This window comes from Anguilla anguilla, chromosome 8 (assembly GCF_013347855.1).
Source record: "Anguilla anguilla isolate fAngAng1 chromosome 8, fAngAng1.pri, whole genome shotgun sequence".
Taxonomy (NCBI): Eukaryota; Metazoa; Chordata; class Actinopteri; order Anguilliformes; family Anguillidae; genus Anguilla; species Anguilla anguilla.
In genome coordinates this window covers 35,756,813-35,771,419 of record NC_049208.1, presented here as the reverse complement: position 1 = coordinate 35,771,419, position 14,607 = coordinate 35,756,813, and the positions used below count along the sequence as shown (strand labels likewise).

Here is a 14,607-nt window from a genome sequence, read left to right as displayed (position 1 = left end):
GCCCCGCCTTTTCCCCTGACAAAGAAAGAGGAAGGCTCCACTGTGTTTTTATCGCCGTGGTGTTAGGTCACCGCTTTGTTACATTTAATCAGTTTTTTTTTTTACCCCCAGGTTATCAGAACTTAAGCCTGTCCTTTGAAACACTCCATTATGTTGAGTCGTGGCGCTAATGGACAGCGTGTGACTGGTTATTTCTTGGAATGGTTAGGGTTAGGGTTCAAACCCTAAAGCTCAAGTCCACACCAAATATCGTGCACTTGCAAGGCGCTTCTGTCAATGCTAATAGAGAATTAGCATGAGCTCCGTAGTCAGAAATTACTCAAATGGATCACACAGAGAGTGATACGATAATTCCTGCGATGCTAATCAACATTTTCGTTCAGTTCAACGGCAGACATACAGACATACAGTCCAGCGGTAGCCATTACAGATAACTTTGAACTGCCATATTAAAGCTTGTGGGAAACAAACTCAAAGGACCCCAAAGGCTCTGGCTCTGAGACCTTTGGGCCGAAATCGGTGATGTCCACAACCCCCCCCCGCCCCCTGCTTGGACCCACCTCACCTCGTTCCCCTGTGCTGGCTGCTCAGCCACGGGGCTCTCTGTGCCATTCCCACAGAAATGGGAGACGGGCCTGTGGGGCCTCGCTGTTGTTTCCATGACAACAGGTACTGCAGATATGTTGTCTGCAGAACAGCCCTCCGAACTGTGAGTGCACACCCGGAGTGCACATTATGTGCGTGCGGTATGCTAAATAAAGTTACTGTCACCACTGGGGCGAGAGAGAGGAGAGAGCAGAGAACAGGGAGAAAGGGAACTGGAAACACATTTCCATAAATAAAATATAGCAGCATGTGGTGAGGGATAAGTTATGTTCAACCTTGCCTGAATCAAGATCGCCTCATGTCTGACTTGTAAAATGAAATACTGTCTTGGAGCATATGTGGACCATTAGCATCACTCGCCCACTGGTAAGAAAGCTTCTTAGACACTAAATCAAATCCAAGGCAGCCCCGGGTTGTCAGACGGAGGGGGGGGAGAGGAGTTACTCGGGGGGGTGACTGCAGTCTCTCACACAAATTCTCTTCTCCCTCAAGTTCTCTCTCTCCCATTGCTTTTTAAAAAAAAATGGCAGCTGTGGAGACATCCACGGCACACGAGTAGGATCTGTAGATGTGTGGAAATGCAGATGCGCATTCCCATGGACCTTAACAGTCCTCTGCTTGGACACTGATGGCGATATTTAGCTTAGCGCTGTAGTGTTTTCAGGCCTGTGGGGTGCCAGGCAGGGAAAGGTGGCTACTCTGCCCGCTGCTCGCGATACACTCAGCGATGATTTACGCCACGCAATCCTGCGCAAACGGCACCATAAATCTTCGACGGGCCGAAGACGATAAAACAAAGGGATCCGTGGCAGGCTGCATCAAACTTATTCGCCTCCCAGAGAAACGCTCGATTCCAGTTCTTCGAAAGGAAATTGACCTGACCACTCAAACCTCCCCTACTGCTCCTCCTCCTCCTCCTGCTCCTCAGCCCCCTGCACAGCAGTCTGGAGAACGAGGCCGTGAGGAGGCACTCCACGGCAGCGGCAGACACAAACTGCTCCTCTGGGTCGGGCACAAAGAGAGCTGGACGGCAAACAAGCGCCATTAATACAAATCCCTCAGAGGAGAGCGAGGACCCAAGCTAATGAATTTCACACATCCCACTGAGCCAGGGAAGGAATGCTTCTCCTAGATTCATGTAAAATATGAAAAAGTAAAGGTGTGTCATGTAAGAACTTGCAGGGCACACAACAAAGCAGCTCTAACAAAGCCTTTTTGTTTACTCTTTCAGAGTGAATACCCCATCCCTACATTTTTAAAAAAGTAAGCAAATATATTTTCCTGGATTGTCTGGCACACAAAAATGAATGGTTTTATTTTGTATATAAATGATGTAAGCACAACTCTTCAAGTCTGGGAAGGCCATGGTCCCTTGAAAGTAATAGACGAAGACTGGAGAAACATGCAATGCGAATCGGGAGTGGAACCAAAAAAAATGATCCATAACACATACAAACATTAGCCCACAAATAGCTACGCCGTGGCTCACAAAAAGTAAAACAACCTGGAAACATGTTCCTTGTGTTCAATAAATGTTGTCTACTTCTCAGTTTAATTTTCCCCACTCCTTCAGCGCTGTCAGAGCTGAGCCAAACGGCTTGTCTAAAAGAGGCAATTTGACACTGGCACAAGCCCAGAGGAGAATCTTAAAAATACATAGCGGCACTGAAAAGTGGTTACAGCCTCAGTCCTCTAGGCATTGCAATTAGGAAACAGATACACACGAGAGGCACGCTCGCGTCTTGTCTCTCTCGATCCTGTTAAGACTTGATTTGCCGTCCTTTCTCTGGACTTTCTCCTATGGCCCCTGGCTCAGCGATTGGGTCTCCATTCTGCAGCTCCTCCCTGCTCAGCTCCTCTTCTTCACACACTTCCTCTCCCCTCTTCTGGCTGGTGCTGATATTGTCCTGGATACACGCCCTCCAATCAATCTCTACCCCCCGCCCCCCCCCCCGCCTTCCCCTTTCCATGACAGCAGCAGGCAAAGACAGACTCCACCCTTCCATCTGGATCAAAAACACATCCATCCCCTCTCCTTCACTGCCTCAGAGAAGCCCAGCATCAGCCACCAGCATTAGCTGAACTGAGATCAGTTTGAGTTCCAGAGGTCCTTAATTCCTCTAGCCAGCAGCACCCCAGGGAAGAGCCCCCACCTACGCATCGTGCAACCGATTTTACTCATTTCCACTGCCACAGCAAGTGACAACATGGCCGTAGAACAGAAGGTCTGTTACTCAGTCGACTCACCGCTCGATCCAGCCACAGACATTCAGTGCAGCCCACTCTCGGTGAATGCTAAACACTTCATCTCACTCCTGTGGCACTGTTTAGATCACATGCATTTGCAAGGAAACACAGAACAGTCTTTAATTCCATACTGGGGTAACTGTCCCCCCTTGGAATTCACTCCTTTTTTCTTTAAATAATAAAAGGCAGCTAATGTTTGCTATTTGAACATTTCAATGTAGTTGAGTTACAGAAAACATGTGTGGGGGGTTAGCCCAACCACGAGCTCCCTTTCATATGTTAATTGAAAATAAACAGTTGTTTTGAATGAAGCCACTCTTTACGTGTGCAGTCCCGTGAGTTGCAGAGTATGATGCAAGTCACAGATAAACCTTACACTCCTCCTCTCAGCTTTGAGAGCAGGTGGACACCAAAGGGAATGGGCCCCGATTCCTTTAAACTTAAAATAACACAGCGTGTCTTTTACAGTGCTGTGTGGTGCAGATTTTTCCCTGCTCCCCAAACCGCTGCTCTGCGCTAGCCGTTACCCCACAGGAAACGCACTCCGCTCACCTTAGCTCTCACTCTTAAATGTGAAGGACCCCAAACCAAGCACTGGCTTTCTACATTGGATTCTACTGAAATGAATAGTCCCAAAGCAAGTGCATGATTGACGTTGACCAGTCAGATTGCGCTTGCCTTTCTAGCAGCCGTAAACATGAAAGCCACTTTGAGAAGTCCACGATTTTAAGAAAACTTCAAGGCCAACAGGCAATTTCCCCCCGCCCAAAACAATCACATTCCATCATTGTCAGTTGTGTCTTAAGTCCCTCCTCCACTGTTGCCGAGCTTGTTTTGGTTCCTGTCTTGTTGCTTGGCGATTTCTACCCTATCCTACACAACACATTTCTGCTGTGGGTTTACAATGATTATGATTGACAGAAATAATTGTTTGTGGTATTTTAAAACTGATGTTGAGGCACATAGGTTTAGATGTGTTTGGTTTTTCAATTATTCTGATTGAGAATAAATTACATTTTTTTGACTGAAATTTTATCATTTGTGTGTCAGCATTAAACCTGAATGTTGACAGCATACAATTGGGAATTTAATTGGACGTTAGTAATATAAATACCTTGCTGCTTCAAACCAATCCCAGAATGCACACAGAATGCTACAATTTCTAGCATCTCTTAGAACTAGCAACAATTGTTATTGAGCACTGTGATTAAAGACCATCTAACTCCATTCAAATCAAGAATGACCACAGACTCAAGACTCACAATTTATCTTTGCAAGAGAAAACTGCTATGACTAAATAATGTCAACGAATAAAATTATAAACACAAGCATACTTGATGTAGCATCTGAGCCTCGGAGCACCCTGTTAAACACCAGGCGCATTTGAGGTCACGTGCAATTTACAAACATGCTCGACTTGATTTCAAATTGGCAGCATCTCCCATATGGCGATGAGGGAAGAAAAAAAAAAAAAGCATAAAAAACAGATAAGCTTAAATTCGCTAACATAAAATCGCAGCTGTACCGTTACATGTGATCCCTCCGCAGCTGCGAATTACAACGTGGACCATTTAATACGGCCAAGGAGGAAACGGCTGATTAAGATCATACCGGCCTTGCCAAGCGGAGCGCGTGCGCGCCGCGATCCTGAAGGGGGGGGGGGGGGGGGGGTTGGGGGGGAACCGGCTCCGTGCCGGCGGCGGGAGGAGCCTTCGGAGAGGCAGACGTCGCCTACGAGCGCCGCGCGTTTTTTGGAAACGCGCCGCCTCTGGACGGGCCCTATTTCATTAAAGTGTCCAGAAAGCGCAGAGAGGCAGTAATTTGTCCAGTCACCGGGGGAACATTAAAACCAGACCCGAAAATTCTTTACAGTGATGGAAAAAGTGAAAAACAACACTTTCCCAAAAACGTTATTACATTTTGTGAATGGTATGGGGGTAATGGCAAGCACATGTGAATATCTGGGACTCCAAGCAGTAGTCAAGGCTGACTTAATAGCAAGAACAGAGCTGGAGACTGTGTCAAATAAAGGATACTTGTTGCTGAAGTACTGTACAGAAAAGCAGATGTTGATGAAGAGACGCAAAGGCAGATGGGAAAGACATTACTGGCACAGACAAACCATCTGAAAACATTTCTAGCCTTATAAGGTCGAGTAGATTTATCCTCTGCCATTTCACTGCTGTGTAAAAGGCATTGTATGTTTTGCATATGGTCTTATTATTTATTATTGCCCTTGCTGAACTAATCACAAATTCCTTGAAATAGCAAAAGGCTGAGAGATGTCAGGCATTCCACTTAGGCAATCAGAGAGAGGTTATGAAATTATTTTTTTTGGTGCGGGCTGTTATCAAAATAAGGTCACAGCGACCATGAGGATCAGATTCAATCAGTTTAAAAACCAATGTGGAGTTCAGAGAGTTGGGAAAATTAATGTGCTGCATTTATAGACCACAGAGAATTGCTCACTGTTACCCATCTAGTGCGGTGAGCAACGTTTACGGTTTTCATAACTAGCGTGAAAATGATGTGCAGTGCTACAAACACCTGTGCACTTCTGCTGTTCTTGGTGATTCTGATTAACAGGTCCCCTTGGAATGTTCACAGAAGACTCTTTTTCATTAGGCGGCAAGTCAAAATGAATTCCAGGAAAAACCTCTCCGTTGGAACTGTCTCCAGATTTGATTAGCTAAAGTGATCGAGGAGCATTATTCAGGCCTCGATGGAGGGTGGGGCCAGGGGGTGGGGTCAGGCCTGTGATTGGCTCTCAGGCTACAGCTGGCAGCTTGGTGGATCCCAGTCGCAGATGCACGTCTATTTCTGACCGCGTCGTACCGTCAGCCAAGTCATGGCGTCTGAATTGTGGACCCCAGGCAGCTGTTTCACACTGAAAAAGTTAACAATGCTCTAATCCTCTGCCTTGATTGAACTGGCATGGAATCCTCCTCAAGCCTTCTGTCCCTTCCTGCTTGCACTGTTGTTTTGTAATTATTCATAAACTGGCTCACGCTGGGATCGCTCGCGATCACGTCCAATATTGTGCCATTTATGTGCGCAGCAGATCCCTTATCCAGGGTCAATTACATTTTATTTCGATTCACTCATCCAGATATTTTTTTCTACTGAATCGCCATAAGGGAAGCAGCAAGCCAAAACAGCCACTGTATCCAGAATCGAATACCACGTTCCATGTATTTCTCGCACCCACCCCTCCAGGCAAAACGGAGGCCTAAGACTATCTGCGAAATAGTACAGAACATTCTGGAAAGAAGCTCCTCGCTCGACAGACGCCTCTCTAGAGTTTTAAAGAGCAGCAAAACACGAGTGCAAAAGATGCATACATTACAAAAATAAGACTTTGGTGCCTTCTGTCCTTACCACTACCAGAAATGTCCTCAATGCAACAAAAAACATAATTTATTTTTACAATTTGTTACAGTGAGGGAATTCAATACTTATTGAAACTGATAATCCTATAAGAATTGACAAAAACAGACAACTTTTATTTTACCTTGTCACTTCAAGTTAAGGGAACATTGTTGTTAGATGTAATAAAATTGTGTGAGTCAACATTCTGCTCTCTATGTGAAGCCTCACAAATTTGTCTATACTCTTACACCTTATCCAGCAGGAAGCCACAGAAACGTTCAGAATTTTTATTTTATTGTTTAAAACTTTGGATGGATTCAATTCTTTCAACAACAGAAAACTACCATAGCATAATATTAAAACCAAATCAGAAGTATTCCGAAGACAGCAGGCTGATACCTGGTTGTTATACTTCATTCAAGTAATTCAGTGATCATAACAGAGCAGATACAACATTTTAACAAATCAGGTTCCACCCCATCATACCCCCCATCCCCCACCCCAGCTTAGTACTTCCCAGTCTCTGCACCACTTTTCAATGTTTTAAGAATAATCTTTTCTCTAAATAATTGACACTGGGCATTTATCTAGGGAACACCTGCTGGTAGTTCAGAAACAGCACAATTTTCTTCCAAACCTCACTGCAATCCCATTGTCCAACCAGTTTCTCTGACACTAACAGACAACAGCAGGAAACCCCCACTGCACTAGGTTGCATTTTACACTATCTTGCAATGTGGCTTAAATGAATTTTCAAGGTCATCTTACACAGAACACTGTTTAAAAGCAATGCATGGCATTTATAAGAGGTTTCTGAAAGGGAGCGTACATGTTTAGATTTCCAGCAGTCTGAACTTTGCACGTTCAAGGGCAGGTTTGCAAAAAAAAAAAAAAAAACACACACTTGTGCCCATGCTCACAAACACACACACACACACACACACAGACATGCACACAAATTGTATTAGCGGTTTGTTAGAGGCCTGCGGCAGTGCTGGCAGTGTGTAACACCTCAGAGCTGTGAGCTCGTATGTTTTCTCAAGCAATAATTGACTGAGCATATCAATATGTGCAGTCAAAAGAAAGGGGCCTATTGTCTCTGCCTATTGATCCATGTATCTCGAAGGAGGCACCACCAAGGGTTCAGAGCAAATCTCGATCACACATTTCCCTTCATTCGGCTGCTGCGACATTGCTCGAGTTGATATCCTCCTTACGAATAAATTTGCAACTCAATAAATCAAAATGAATCAGGGCACTCTGGATCTCATTAATGAACTCTGCTTATTAGTACTGAATCAAGTACATGCCACGAAAACCTGAAAAATGAATCAAAAGCAAACGCAATCCGATTCTAGACCAGAAACAGAAAAAAAATCTCAGTTCTTCTCTCCCAACATCTGATCAATAACAGAATCACAGAGCTACAATGGCACTGAACCGCCACTAGTATAATATTCTGTTTATCAATGAACGCAATTAAAATGTGAAAGCACAGATGAATCCCCACACCCTGGAGGGCAAAGACATCTCAGCATTCTACGCTTGGAAGGGATCCATGTCCCACAATGTCCATTAGAAAAGGAAGGCTGTTTTATTGATGGATTTTATAGATTCACAGTAAACGGCCAAGCCCATCCTTCAGCAACAGTCACCTCATAAAAGAACACCTAATCAAGGTATTACACAGCTCATATTCTGCATCTATCAAGTGTTTATGGGAACGGGTCCATAAATAATCCTTGTCACCTATGAGCCTCGCGTGCCTTTGTGTTAAAGCTGCCTTAAATACACAAACAAAAGCCCAAGTTCAGATAATAATGCGCCTATAATCTCGCTTCCCAAAAAACCGAGCAGCCAGGCTGATTGGAGATATCAATGCGGGAAGGCCGAGGGTGAACACAGGCCCTCTTCCACTGTGTCACGCATACACCCTTCCTACTCCCCCCCCCCCCCTCCCCCCCACCCCCAACTCCCACAACACCACAGAGCCCACACCCTCCACCCCCCCTCCTCCTAACACCTTCACCACCCTGAATCTCTTACCCTTTTACAGCTAATCTTTAAATGTAAATTCTGTGACAGAAAAATAGAGGAGGCGCGAGATAACAGGTTACATCTTCACTCCGGAGCCGTTATCGAGTCCTGCATCGCTGAAAAGCGCCTATTCAATAAGATTACCTTCTGGCAGAGAGCACGGCGACACACAACGGCTTTGTATTCATTAAACACACGTCCCCGGCTTATCTGAAATAAAAAAAGGGGGACTTGTCAGGATGGTACATTGTGTGTGTGTCTGAGGAGGAAGGCAATGTGCATTAGGGCGATTACAATATCAGCCCCGACCAGATGGAGCCGGGAAAATAAACAGTGAGAGAGAGGGTGTGTGCGCGTGCGTGCGTCTGTGTGTGTGTGTGTGTGTGTGTGCGTGAGAAGGAGAGAGAGTGTGTGAAAGGGGGAAAATGAGAGAAAGAGAGATCAGCAGAAAGAGAGAGGGAGCCAGGATAATTGGCGACTCGATTTGGAATTAAAAGGAGAGAGGGAGCGGGTGAGGACAGACGGAAGGACTGTGGCAGAATGGTCAAGCAGAAGGCAAATGAGACACCTGTCTGCTGGACCACAGGGCTGCCGGGTGAGCCCGGTCCACACCTCCCCCCCTCTCCCAGGAAGAACACAGTCAGGTGCAATAAACTGCGACGTCAAGGCAACGGCCAATCACGGGGGCCAATCAGAGAAAAAAAACCTTCAACCACATCCAGAAATCATGTCACATCATCATTACAAGCTCATCACAAGTGCCTCTCTAAGACTCTACATAATTAATGCCACATTTAGTCATAGTTCATATGCTTGCAAGCTGCAAAATAATACAGAAGAAACGAGAGATGCTAGATTTTTTTTGTTCTTTTGGTAAATATCACAGCCACTGCTTACTGAACTGAGGCACTGTAGGGGGAAAGAAAAGGTCTTCGTTCAGCTTGTCTCGTGATTCACGGCCTACAGATAAACCAGCCTAATAAATCATGCTTGTAGCTTTTAAATATTTTCCTTCAAATTATATTGGCCCTTGTAAAATGTCCAACTCCGCAATACAATAAAAAGCCACTGATCTCCTCCACTGCATTATGCTTTCATGAGCAGTGAAATTCAATGACCGCTGAACTGCATTCCGCTCACTGATAAATCTGTAGCTATCAATGCCTTTTATCGATTTCTGAGCGTACGTTCTGCCAGATATCAGCCGTATCAATAATTCATCCTCCGCTCGCTATGGCAACTGATGCAGCAGCAGGCCCGCTCCCCTCACAAAGAAGTGGCTCTCCTCTCTCGAACACGGTTTCAACAATTCAGCGTGATTACCTGACACAATCGAGGGAAAGGGATGAGTCTGTAATTGAATCTAAAGGACACTCCGTGTGACACTTACATTTAAAGCAACACGGACCAGACCAAAACCTCCTGATATAAAACTGTGACATGCTGACACGCAGTCACCACACATACAGCTATCTGGAATCCTATATAAACAAGCACAAATCTTGACTATATTCTGCCTTTTCAGTATAACGGGAATCTGCCATCTTTACAGATAAAATATGTAGCACTTTGAGGGCATATATTTGCATGTGCATATTATAAAAGTGGCTGTAAATATGCACACACATACACACAAATACACACACAGGCGTGCACTTTTCAGAGAGACAGTAAGGGGAACTCAGTATTCTATAGCATCTTCTATGCTAAGGACTTCACTAACAATAATTAGTGCAATAGGATATGTGTTAATAACATTCTTGGCTTTTAGTCAAAAACATGGAGCATATCATTTCAAATATTCATGGTAAATATTTCAAAGTAAATATTTTGACATGAGCGTTTGTAGTAGGTTTCACATGCAGGCTATTCATTTTTTCTTTATATTTCACATTTACAATCATGATTAGCCTATACAAAAACAAAAACTCCATAAAACTTTATACTGCTGCATGGCAAGGGAATCCGAGGGACAAGAAGTGACACAAAAACAAATTTAACAAAATTTTTATAAATATCTGAAAAACGCAACAAAATGAATTCATTTGTGTCCGGAATCGCACGCACACAAACATTATGTCATCATAGAATGATAAAAAAAAAATAGTCTAAGAAATATGTAGCGTGAAAAAGTAGACGATTTTGGACTCTAAAAAAGCTCCCTCATTTCATCAGTGAGAAAAGTACTCAGACTGCCCCTCTGACCCAAACACAGGTGTGAGTCCGACTGCCCGCTGTACAGCTGGTCACTGAGGATGCCGCTGTTTAAACAGCCCTGGCAGATAACGCACACAGCACTTATCGCTTACAATTACCTCCAGCAACCCCGCTTTAATGTTTGCTTTAATTAAACGACCGCCTCTCTGTTAGCACTGTCTATAGATTCTCCGGTTATAGGGGGAAAATGAGGAGAAAAAATAAAAAGATGGTAAGTTAATGGGTCGCAGATTAGAGCGAGGATTCTAAAAGCGCTTTCTCCCACAGCAATTATGCTTCCACGTCCACTGTCGTCCAGCGCCGGCTTCCTCGCGCAGGGTGGAAACGGAAGTGCACTACATGAATGAGTGAGTAAGTAAGTAAGTAAGTAAGTAAATAAATAAATAAATAAATAAATAAAACATTTCTCATTCTATCAGGAAATTTTCTTCCTCGCTTATTATCTACTGCCATAAACAAGAAGCAATGCCCACTTTCCAAACTCTATGAGATAGCTAGGGTATATCTGCTGGCGGTTTACCAGATAGATGCAATGAGGCAACAGCACACCCAAAGCACTGTGGCTACTTAGCCTCTGTCACAATGGATAATATTCAATGGAGTTTATGCTTAAGATGTAAGAATGGGTGGTTCTATGGATGTATTCATTTATTTGCTCGACACAGAATTATCTGTCCACCCTCGAAAATAACTGACAAAATGTAGGAAATGTCCTGTTTCTGAAATGTGTAAGAATCGCACGTATTAAAAAAATACAATCGTTTTACCGCTTAGAAAGCACTGTTTACTCCGGAACATGGAATAGCAAAACTTTCCCACGTGCTTTTTTTGGTTTGATGAAACCCGTGAGACCCATAATCTACAGTCAAACCCAGGCTGCCTAAATGTTCTTTTCTTTGATAAAAGGACACACTCCAGTCCACAGAGCATAAGTTCCCAGAGGGGGGGGAAATAAATAAATAATGTATCCTAGTCAACGCTTTAATTTCAGTTTTACTTCCCCTTCAAACTCCCGTCCTCATCCTAAACACTGTTTCAGCTTGAGGTCTTCAACTTCACTCGTCAGTCACGCAGCCTAAAGTTTTGTCTCCCACAAAGTCACAGCGGGAGAGCCGAAATAAATATCAAGATGGATTGAAGAGATCCATTTGACAATTATGGCTGGTTCGGGGTTTTCAAATGCAAAATTCCCAGATGCCAACCTTTCAGGAGCGCCCAACTCCAGGCATAGAGCGTTGTTCATAAGACACCCCCTCCCTCCCAACAATGAAATGGGTACAAGGCTGGTCGCCTGTCAGCTGATGTTTATCGCTAATGGAAGGGAGAAAATCAGATCTGACAGGATCAGCGCCTGGTGAGAGGGAGCGAACAGACTGGCTAATGATGAACTTCGCTTTGCATGCGTGTTAAGAGTACTCTGTTACGGGCCACTTAAAACCGATTTTGTCGCGAATTGATACGTTTCTTGAATTCAGGTTGGCAGCTGACATGTATATTGTTAGACAATACACACGCAATTTCTAATGCAACGGATTGTTATTCAAAGCAGTCAGTTGTATGAAAGCTACATGGAATCTTGTATAGGCTACACCCCGCCCCCAATAAATCTACCTGGGGAAAAAACTGAATGTGCCCCTATATGGGGTGCTTTAGCCTACATATTTTATTTGCTTATTTATCTTACAGCCCGTAGGACTAAATCTTAATTATAAATAAATGGAACAAAAGATTAACCATGTAGCCTACGTTACCAGAAAAGTCAAGCAAGGCTATTATTTTACAGTTTTAGTTTATTTTAGGCCTAGCTAATGCCGTTTATGAGATTCTACAAATTAATGCACACCCACATAACATATTATATTCCTTCAAATGCACGGATGCTAAAATCCAGCTGTAGAAGTCATTATCATGATAACAGATGTAGCCTACCACTTATATATAGGCTACAACTGAAATTATTGCAACAATGCGTGTAATTTGCTGTATTGACGAACTATTTGTGCATTTTACTAAAGACATAAACTGCAAATAATAAGTTCCAGACTTAATAAATGCAAGATGCTATGTATTTAGGTTTGCTTTAAAAGCGCTGGATTTTAGAAACCACCAATGTGTTTAGGAAAAACAAAGCCGAGAATTTCACCTCGGCGGTTCGTAGCCCGACGGAATTTTGTTTGGCCCCTCCAATTTTTATGACTGACTATTAATGCACCCCCAACCCGCTGTCAGAAGTCATTTTCTCATTCACTGTAAACTGTAAAGTTGAAGGTTAGCCTATGAAACGCCTTCAACTTCAGATCTGTCATCATCCCCCAATTTGCGATATTCTAACAAAACAACAACAACAAAAAACAAACAATTGATTTAGGCCTAATAATACAAACAAATATTAGTATGTGAGACACGATGATATTGCAATTTAGTAAGGTTCGTATATATATATATATATATATATATATACACACACACTCACACACGTGTGTGTATGTGTGTGTAACAGTTTTTCAGTTTTTATATGAAATGTGTATCTTTACTCAATGCGGGAATGTTACAGGATATTTCACTGGAATCGCTCCGTCTTTCTAAACGACTTTAGGTTATAAATCAAACATAAGCAAACAACTTTGATATTTTCAACACATCACGATTTTAAGAGAAAATGTTCTACTTACACTGAAAAGGGGCAGAAATTCCCACCATGCGTTACGTGGTTGTGTAGACAAAATTAATTTCCAGTCCCCGACTATGATTGAGCCGTTGAAACGAGAAATCTTATTCGGGCTTGTTTATTAGACGTCCAACACGTCGGAACTGTCAGGAAAACTTCACCACACAAGAACAGCGGCGCACGGTTCCAATAAAGCTTCAGACAGTCTACAAAAAAGCTCGGTGAATAAAATTCAGATGCAGGCGCAGCACAAAATGATCCTGTACGGTGCGTTTCCTCACACGGTACCAGAGAATGGAGCCTTCTGTTTTAAACACTTTTCTAATTCGATGTCTTCTGAGCGCAGCTTTACGTTGTATGACAATAAAACATGTTCCAAAAAACCCCCCAAATCTTCACGTTTTCGAGCGACCACGATTAGCGCCTCTCACGACCGTCCGCTTTCTCTGGGTTTGGAGAGAACTGCTGTGGTATTCTGCCTCCAGACGGCACGGCTCAGCTTACCCAGGTGCAGAGTAGGCGGGATCCAAACAGTAGGAGGTGACTGAGGTAGCCGGCATCTGTGTCATGAACAGGTTGAAAGGGTCAAGTATATGTGAACAATGGAGAGGATTGGTTCCCAATGGACGACTGGTTGCTTTTTCAGTTACTAGATTTCTTCTTTGGGGTGTCTGCCAGCAAGCGTCTGCCTGTGTTTGTGTGTGAACGACTGCGTGCGCGCCCTATCTGTTTTGCTCTTTCAGAAGCGCAGCCTATCCTGTTCTAACCCAAGGCAAACACTTTCCCCAGACCATCTGGAACTCGTCTCAGCCCGTCGAGCTGTACAGCAGAAACGCTGCTCGCAGCCTTGATAGCCCTATTTCACAGACCCGATTTCCGAATGTCCTCGCGATTCATAGTCTATCAGAGCCCGAGTTTGAGTTTTTAGTTTTCACACAAATGAATCCCGTTATATTAAAAAAACAGGTTTTTAATCCAGTGCATTTTGGTGTCTCAATATTATATGACGTCTATTATTCTGAGGCACAGACACATTTGTTCTAGCACAGTTTTCAGTTTGGAAGGCAGATATGGTGAAGGGACAAACCAAGACCCAGCTATTGTATTCATCAGTGACTAGTGCAGTAATATAAAGATTATAATAAATAAACCAAATATATATATATATATATTAAAATAAAATTAGGTGTGTTACATTTATAATGGTTTTTATTTTATTTTATTTTATCTTATTTTATTTTATTTTATTTTATTTTATTTTATTTTATTTTAAATAACCCGAGAGAAGCTTGAAATCATAATAGGCAGAGTTAAACATCCTGGTAGAAATAAACAGGAGCAGCTCAGTGATAGCACTTTAGACTCCTCTGGATTTAGGAGGAGATAGTTTTATAAGCCATTAACTTGTGGCAGCTATTGCTGCGGTTCGTCCCAGCTGAGTCATAGGCAGGTGTAGTGGAAGG

At 43.3% G+C, this 14,607-nt stretch overlaps 1 protein-coding gene across 4 annotated transcripts in view; it reads right to left on the bottom strand.

The window, feature by feature from the left end:
* Window positions 1–13,993, bottom strand: part of runx1t1 (RUNX1 partner transcriptional co-repressor 1) — a 59,058-nt gene extending 45,065 nt beyond the window's left edge. For 2 of the 4 annotated variants that reach the window (XM_035430760.1, XM_035430763.1), the window contains exon 1: window positions 13,149–13,991. In XM_035430760.1, the coding sequence (XP_035286651.1) occupies window positions 13,149–13,176 (28 nt within the window). In that variant the 5' untranslated portion in view covers window positions 13,177–13,991. Of the gene's footprint in view, window positions 1–8,403; window positions 8,470–13,148 lie in introns of all 4 variants that reach the window. The other 2 variants (XM_035430765.1, XM_035430762.1) reach the window with 2 other exon arrangements.
* Between the last annotated feature and the right edge of the window lie 614 nt (window positions 13,994–14,607).